The 8626-nt window shown below is 27.2% G+C and overlaps 2 protein-coding genes across 2 annotated transcripts; one reads left to right on the top strand and one right to left on the bottom strand.

Moving 5' to 3' along the window:
- Positions 1 to 367: 367 nt before the first annotated feature.
- LOC122501422 lies at positions 368 to 2138 on the top strand. The gene is made up of 2 exons (XM_043610864.1): positions 368 to 844; positions 1045 to 2138. Exons 1-2 carry the CDS (start codon positions 476 to 478, stop codon positions 2029 to 2031), a joined length of 1356 nt encoding a protein of 451 aa, XP_043466799.1. The 5' UTR covers positions 368 to 475; the 3' UTR covers positions 2032 to 2138.
- A 1774-nt stretch (positions 2139 to 3912) lies between these two features.
- Positions 3913 to 6444, bottom strand: LOC122501526. Its single transcript, XM_043611061.1, has 3 exons — positions 6073 to 6444; positions 4820 to 4922; positions 3913 to 4236 (listed from the first exon to the last, which is right to left on the bottom strand). Exons 1-3 carry the CDS (start codon positions 6206 to 6208, stop codon positions 4056 to 4058), a joined length of 420 nt encoding a protein of 139 aa, XP_043466996.1. The 5' UTR covers positions 6209 to 6444; the 3' UTR covers positions 3913 to 4055.
- Positions 6445 to 8626: the final 2182 nt, after the last annotated feature.

Raw genomic sequence — 8626 nt, 5'->3', positions numbered from 1 at the left:
AAGGGTGTATTCACAACACTGTCGGTGACTCGGTGTAGAAATTTTTACGGAAAGAATCGGAATTGCGTTCACATTGGCGCTATCGAAACAATACGCGCGTACATCTATTTTAAGGTTAGACATGTTTTAGTTTCAATAATTAATTAATTAAGAACAGTAAACTAATTTTTAAGTAATTATTTATTAGATTTAATTAATTACTTAAAAGAAAGGTAAAGGCCCATGCACAACTGCTTCGCGAACGCAAAGTATGTGTTAGAAAAGGACAGCGATATATTTGTCCTTTTCTATTTCTTGCATCTCGTTTCTCGTTTACGAACGACTTTTGTGAACGAACCTATTGTGCGTTGGTCTTAACTAACCGTCTTAACCATAGATATCACTGATATCAATGTTGTTCCGCGATAGCTGATAGCTCCATAACCTAGAAATTTTATGAACCTTCCAACATTCTTAATAAGTGTTATAAAAAAATATGGATAATTTAACTGAATCAATGCAAAGACATCTCTCAAATTATTGCGAGACTCTACATGTGGACATAACAGATTTGATAAATAATGAAAAATCACATTACTATCCAAATATGTGCCATATTTGTCGCTGTTACGGTGAAAATGTCGATTTAAAAAGATGCGGTGCTTGCAATATGATTTCGTACTGCAGTAAAGAACACCAGAAACAAGACTGGCCGAATCATAAGCAATTTTGCAGAGTTTTGTGTCAAATTAAAAAGGATTGGAAAGTGGATAATCTTTTTCAATCATTGAAAGTAAACACTGTGGAAGAAAGAACGGCTGTTTTTAATCGGCTTTATAATAATGGAGAAGGTGACATATTAATTGTAAGTATAAATACAAGATTTCAGAATATGGGCTATTCCACGTGAAATTTTTCTCTGGCATTTTAAAATCGGTTAAACATATTTTCTTCTCATTCTATTTATAGAAAAATATGGTATAAATAAGTATTTTAAAAATAAGTATCTTAAAATTTAATTAGTTTATATTCTAAACAATCATTAAAATAAATTTGTTATTGTAGGAATGTTTGAAGGTAAAAGCAGCTAAATTACTGAAGAGAAAGTTAAATTTATGGGAAATGCATATGATCCAGTTTCCAAGAATTTGTTCAATTTGTTACGAAAGTAGACATGAAATTCTTGTGAATTGCAAAAAATGCCCACAAACTACATTTTGCAAGGAACACTTAAATAATCCCCTTCATGAAGAGGAATGTCATAAATTTATCATCAGTACCATGATTGTACCGACTTCAGTATATACAACTACAACTGCTGTAAAATTGAGTGCACAAATAAAAACTGACAAATTACCGTCCTCAATTATTGAATTTACGAAGACTTACGTAACAAAGAATTCAGTTGATTCATATTCCGAGGAAACAAGAGATTTATGGAATATATCATTTTCAGACGAATATTCCAGACCACTGTCAATAATTTTCGCCATGGAGAAATTGGACTTTCATAATAATTCAGAAAATTTAGTGATTCATGTTGTAGGCGCCGCTCTGGCAGAGCTACAGTATAACGACTGGGAAATATTATTGCACTATTTTAAATCTGCGCAAAAACTTTCAGTAATTCTCATCGGAGACGAATTTATGTTTCCTGAAAATCGTGTCGAAGTACTTTGCGAAACCTGCAAACAAGAAAACAAAGAACTAACAATTGAAATGCATTCTTTATTGTATGATGCATACTGTGGACAAATGGATTTTAAAAAGCCAGATATTATTGCTTGTCTCAATGCTGGTTTGCATTATTATCCTACATGGGAAAAATCTATTCAAGTGTTTAATAAAGGACAGTGTCCTTTGGTAGTTACAGCTTATAGTAAAAATGAAAGTCTTGAAGACGAAAAAATGGTCAAATCTACATTTCCTTCTGCTAATTGTGTCTACAGTGGTTGCAACCCATTTGGAAGTTTAATTTATTTTAGACAGAAAATTGGATTACCTGTGGGTTGCTCAAATAATTTTATGTCTATCTACAAACATCTTGGCTGAGAAAATATATCGAAGTAATATTTTAAATTACACGAACAAATTATTATGAATATTTCTAAAATAATTAAAGTGTAAGATTAACAAATAAAGAATTTTGAAATTCTTAATAATATTTCATAAAATCAATATGGTCCCTTTGGGTCTCAGAAGTGATATATTGAAAGATTATGGTCAGAAGAAATTCGGAAATAGTTAATTTTCAAAGTTTTGTGCGCAGCTTACTAATTATCTGTCCGCCGGTGCCGTTTTCGCCGAAAACTACAGTAGATTCAAAATTTAAAGATTTCAATTTTTTAAAAAATCAAAATTTTTAACTGCATATCATTTTAGATTAGGAAAAATCAAACGACTTTTCTCTAGAACTTTTTTTGATAAAAAGTTTGCAAATTTCTAGGTTTATAGTCTCTTCTCAAAAATCTCAAATTAACGCTAAAAATCAAAATTTTTTTAAAGTACCTAATGAAAATCTTTCTATCGATTTCAACATAATTCTAATCCCAAAACACTCAAAAAACATACTTGTATACAAAAACAGTCAGTTTCCAGAAAAAACACTATATTTTTTAGCGTTTTTTTTTCATTTTTAACTTTCTGTCCTATTTCGCGGAAAATGATTTATTTTTTTCCACTAATTGGAAGAAAATTATTATTAGAAATGTTCTTATTTTCTTACTTCAAATATTTTTTTGTGCTGTGAAGAGAATAAATTTCAAAAAGTTTCAATTTTGAATCAATTTAATTAAAAATTTTAAAGAACATAGTTTTTTTGAAAAATTTTAATAATTCAACTTCTTCTGAATTATAGTTAAATTTTTTAATATAAAATTTAATTAGTTATTAAAAATAATGGATTTACAGAAGAATTTTAGGTAAAAACACTTAAAAAATTTAATTTTTTAGAAGTTACTAATTATTACAGAAATTCAATTATTTTCAAAAGTAATAAAATTCTTCGCAAAAAATCGATTATGTTCCAAAATTTTTTAATAATTCTCATGAAAATTTCAATTATCTTTATAAAAAATAAAATTCTTATTCGAAATTCAATTATTTCAAAAAAATTTAATAAAATTCCTATAGCGAAATTTCAATTAATTAATCGCAATCATATTATTTCAGTTTTGATATTTTTCCTCTACAAAAATTTCCCTTCTTTTCTTCAATTCTAAAATTTTCGTGACCGCAAAGGTTTTTATAGGCTTTATAGTGTAAGATGTTTGTAGAGGGGGGAGGCGTTTGTGCAATTAACGTGTGGAGAAATCCTTGAAAGATTCATTTTCATTTGTTAACCGCGAAATTAACTTATCGTGAATTCTTAACACTGCGGTTTAGATTATAAATCTTTAATTAAAATGCTTTGAGAAATAAAATGATTTCGAATATGTAATTGCAAATTGAAAAAATATTGATTAGAAATTGTAAATGAATCGAATATAATTTTTAAAGGCGAATAGAAAATTTTACTCACTGGTGGAAATGCTGGATTCAGTTTATTATTATTATTATTATTATTATTATTATTATTATTATTATTATTATTACTATGCAAAATTACAAATTTTTAAAAATAATTCTTTTTGTTCTTATATAAAATGTTTATTTTTAAATATTAACAATAATTTCTGCACAATTTGATATTCAAAATTAATTTAAACTAGAAAAATATACAGTAATATTTCTTATTTTTTCTTGATTTATAACAGAAAATCTAATTAAATTATTTCAATTCGGGAATACTTTGAGAAATCCAAGTTGGGGGACAAGATGGAAACTTGGAACTTGGAAACTTTGCCCAGGGACACTAAAGAAAAAAAATCTTTTGTCGCTTTTTTGTCCAGCATTTTATTTTTAAATAATAATTTGAATAATAATAAATTTAAATAATAATTAATTAAATAATTTTATTTCTTTATTTTACAAATTTTGGAAACCTAAGTTTGGCCCAGACTGGCACTCAATCTCAGATTGGTCGACTCAGTACTAGACTTGTTTTAGACTTAATCCGGGAGCGCCTATAAATATGTTTAGTTTACATTCAAGTCATGATCCTGAACCGATACTAAAGATCCAAGTGGGTTTAGGTCATGCATTTCTCCTACGATATTATATCCTCCATTATGAGGTTCGTTCTGTGATGGCTGCAGTTCGAATGGAAATTCTTCTAATTTCTCACTTGGATAAGGTTGTCGTCGAAATCGTTCTGGACTAGTTACAAAATAAGTTTTCATTATTTATTTAAATATAAAATCACCTTTTTTTAAATTAAATAAAAATATAAATTATCAACTTCATTTTTCTGTAACACGAAAATGATGTATATAACTAGCAAATGATATGTTAAGCAAATTACAAAATTTGTTATTTTCAAATATAAATTTTAAAATAATTTCATAATCAAAATTTAAAAAATTCACTTATTTAAGTACAAAAGTAATTATTATTGTTTATATTTTCAAAAATTTTAATATAATTCTTCGCAAGAATTTAATTATTTTTATAAATAGTAAAATTTTTTGCAAAAATTCAATTATTTTAAACAAAATTTTGATAAAATTTCACTAAAAAATTCAATTATTTTCGAAAATTTTAATAAGTCCTTCTAAACAATTCAATTATTTTTTAAATAGTAAAATCTTTTCAAAAATTCAATTATTTTCAATACTTGAAAATTGAAAATAGTTAAAAAGAAAAATTTTATAAAAAAAGTTAGGAAAACAAAAAAGCATTCAACAAACTAACAGATTACTGGAATACAACGTTTATTAATATAGATATTGTTTACACTTACACAAATCTTCTAAAAAATTGTTTTCTATTTTCATTAGATTCTTCTGTAATTGAACTACTTTCAGATGATTCTTCTGTTTCTGAACTAGAACTTTCTGAATCACCTGTAATTTTACAAAATTTTAAATCTATTTTAATAAATTTATAGAGCAATTCCACGTGGAAAAATCAAGTATAAATTTTAATTTTTTGGGAATGGCTTAAAACTCTGGTAAATTGTTTTTCTACACGAAAGTAATAAAATCCTAAAATATTAACTTTTTCAAAAATTAATTACGTAAATTTTGAGGATTGTAATTATGCCGTTTAGCGAAATTGTTAAATTCAAATCAGCATAATTTCAACAAAACTTGACATATTTCAATTTTTTATGTATGTGAATTTTAAAATATATTTTGGGTACTTTTCAATTTAAAAACTCTTTTTTCGAAAAAAACTTTTAACCCCTCTTTTTTTAAAAGTTAAACCTTATTTTCAATTATTCACAAAAACTACCTCTTTTTTTATATTTTATCATTTTATTAATAAAAGTTAAGAATTTTGCCAATAAATTATGTAAATTTAAAAATTGGGAAAACAACAAATGGGTTGTCAAGAAACTTAAAAAGAAGTTTTTTAAACATTAAAAACACCAACTTTTAAAAAACTTTTTGTTTATTTTATTGAAAACCTATTGTTGTTTTCCCAATTTTTAAATTTACATAATTTACTGAAAAAAAATCTCAGCTTTCCATTAAAAATTATAAATTTAAAAAAGGAGTATTATATTTGTAAAAATTTAAAACTAGGGTTTATTTTTGTAAAAGATGGGTTAAATAATTTCCTATATTTTTTAAAAGAGTTTTGGAATTGAAAAATACCAAAAAATTGCTTTAAAATTCACTACCTATATTAAAATTAAAATCACTCAATTTTTCTAAAAGTTATGTGAATTTTAATAAAACAATGTCATTTAAAATCTAATTTTTTATTGGATCAGTTCACGTGGAATTGCTCTTTAGAAATTCAGACCTTAAAAAAATATTCAATTAATTTTTACAAATTTAAAATTTTATTATTTGTTCTTTTAGGAAATACTATTAATAATATTTAAATATTTATCCGTCGAGGGAATTAAAAAGACAGTCAATTCAAGTTAGTTTTAAATATAAAATTTTTTTTAAGTGATCAAAAAAAGAAATTTAATTTTTTGAGAAATTAAATTTATCGAAAGTTTATTTATCGAGAGTTGACTGTAATAAAAATCATACATACTAGAAGATGTAGATGAAGATGACGACTCAGAAGAGTCTTCTTCGGAAGAATAAGAAACTCCTTGTGCTGTTTGCAAATAAATAATCAGCATGACTGCTAAAATCGGTAATATCATGGACTTTCTTTTCGCAATCATATTGTTTGTTTTGATATTTTTTTCTACAAAAATTTCTCCTACTTTTTTCAATTTAAAAATTTTTCTCTCAATTTTGTTTTGCTTTATCAAAAATAATTGGTCAAATATTACAGTGACCGCAAAGGTTTTTATAGGCTACATTAGTGTAAGGCGCATGTAGAGGGGAATCGTTTATTTATTCATGAAAAATTCATTTCCATGTGTTAACCGCGAAATTAACTAGTCGTGAATTTTTAACACTGGCTTAGATTATAAATCTTTAAAATGCTTTGAGAAATAAAATGATTTCGAATAATTACAAATTGAAGAAATATTGATTATAAATTGGCAGTAAATGAATCGAATTTTGCGCCTATGAGCAAATTGCTAAAGAAAAAAAATTTTTTTTTGAGCTTTTTACAGTTGCACTTTATTATTTATTTGTCCATAGCATATATATGTAGACAGATTAAAGTGTTTTTATTTAATATCAGTTACACATAGCATTTATAATGAGATTAGGAACTCGAAAGTAAATGTATTAACTATATAAACTGTAGCATAGGGGTATAAAACTCATTTTCGGTAATTCTTCTACTGTTCTTGATTATCACTAAACAATCAATTTTAATTATATTAGAAATATTGGTTTTGTAAATTACAGGTAAAAATTCACTAATGTAATAAATACAATAAAATTTAATTAATTTTAACCATCAATGTTGATTATTATTGAAAATAAATAAAAAAAAGTTTTTTTCTGAAACTGTATGACAGCTTTATTGTTTACTGGAAAGCAATGATTCATTTTTTATATATCATACGATTATGAAGCACGCCGCGTGAACGACATATAAGTAGAATATAATATATCAAGATATATTTTATGGAAAAACTTATTACCAATTTCCTAAAAAATTAAGTTAATTTATATTGAAAAAATAAATTTTCATATAAAATATCAAAATTACTTTATGGTATTATTTAGGAAATTGTTGATAATTTTTTCCATCTAATACATCCTGATATTATATTCTAATTTCATGTTGTCCACGGCGTGCATATGTTACCGGTAAAACCCAAAGTCCAGGGGTCGTCCATATACCACGTGGACACTTTTTGGGGGAGGGGGTGGGGTTAAAAAAAGTTTGAAAATGTCCACGATCCCATGTATTTTTGTGTCCACAAGGGGGGAGGGGGGGGGGGTCAATAATCTTTGAAAATCTGTCCACGTGGTATATGGACGACTCCCCAGGCATTTTGCGAAATGCCTAGGCAAATCGGGAAATACCTAAAATCTTAGGTATTACTCGAATTTCCTGGACATTTTTAGGTATTTTCCGAATTGCCTAGGCATTTTCGTAAATTTCCTAGGCATTTCGCGAAATGCCGAAGTCGATTTAGGCAAATTGAGAAATTTATTGAAACCTTAATTGTGAACATATATTTTTTGCTGGTTATTTGTTGCAGCATGTCAAACTTACAGGATTTTTGCCGTATATTACGAATCTGTAAGTGAAATTGTCCCATCACGTCTCAATTTTGAGAAAAACGGGGTCAAAGTGTCAAAATATCCCATTTTTGGCACTTTTTGAAGCACTATAAAAAAGAACGCGACGTCATAGAAAGCTCAAATATGTCTTAAATGAGAGCTCGACCCCTCAACTTTAACATCCAAAATCAAAAAACTATGTAGAAGTAACTCAAAATTGTGGGGAACAACTTTTTACCGCGTGCGCGCCCATCAGCTAATATTTTAGTTAGCGATCATATAGGGTAAATTAATAAAATGTTGTTTCCCACAATTTTGAGTTATTTCTACATGGTTTTTTGCTTTTGGATGTTAAAGTTGAGGGTCCGAGCTCTCATTTAAGACATATTTGAGCTTTCTATCACGTTCGCGAAATGCCTATACACTGAGAGAAATGGATAGTCAGATTTTGATGTTAAAAAGATGATGTTACACGATACTATCATTATGCTACTGCCAACCATCACAGATGCTAAAAAAAATATAGTTATGCTACCCCTTACTACCAAGATGTTACTCCTGATGATATTGATGGTAACGGTGACTATCTAGATAGCTGTCTGTATACGTAGCATTAAAGATGGTCACCCTAACCACAATTATGTTACCCACTACTATAAATTTCTCTCCGTGTAGGCAATTTGAGAAATGCCTAAAATTTCTAGGTAAAACTCGAATTTCCTGGCCACTTTTAGGTATTTCCCGATTTGCCTAGGCATTTCGTAAAATTCCTGGACTTCGGGTTTTACCGGTAACACATACATAATATTGTAGGTATAATAATAATCATTGCCTTCTAGTAAACAATAGAGCTCTCATAACGTTTTAAAAAAATTTTATTTATTGGTCGAAATTCGTTAATTATTAAAATTGAATATTTTTACTTTAGGGATTTTCATAAAAATAAC

The sequence above is a fragment of the Leptopilina heterotoma genome, unplaced genomic scaffold, assembly GCF_015476425.1.
Source record: "Leptopilina heterotoma isolate Lh14 unplaced genomic scaffold, ASM1547642v1 Lhet_21, whole genome shotgun sequence".
In the NCBI taxonomy this organism is placed as follows: Eukaryota; Metazoa; Arthropoda; class Insecta; order Hymenoptera; family Figitidae; genus Leptopilina; species Leptopilina heterotoma.
Note: the sequence above shows the minus strand (reverse complement) of the source record. Positions and strands in the feature narration are given on the sequence as shown.

Coding starts and splice junctions, on each gene's coding strand:
- LOC122501422 (XM_043610864.1), top strand. CDS start 476: ATGGATAATTTAACTGAATCAATGCAAAGACATCTCTCAAATTATTGC. Junction 845..1,044: donor GAGAAGGTGACATATTAATT/GTAAGTATAAAT, acceptor TTGTTATTGTAG/GAATGTTTGAAGGTAAAAGC.
- LOC122501526 (XM_043611061.1), bottom strand. CDS start 6,208: ATGATTGCGAAAAGAAAGTCCATGATATTACCGATTTTAGCAGTCATG. Junction 4,923..6,072: donor ATCTTCATCTACATCTTCTA/GTATGTATGATT, acceptor GTAAAATTACAG/GTGATTCAGAAAGTTCTAGT. Junction 4,237..4,819: donor CAATTTTTTAGAAGATTTGT/GTAAGTGTAAAC, acceptor TTTTGTAACTAG/TCCAGAACGATTTCGACGAC.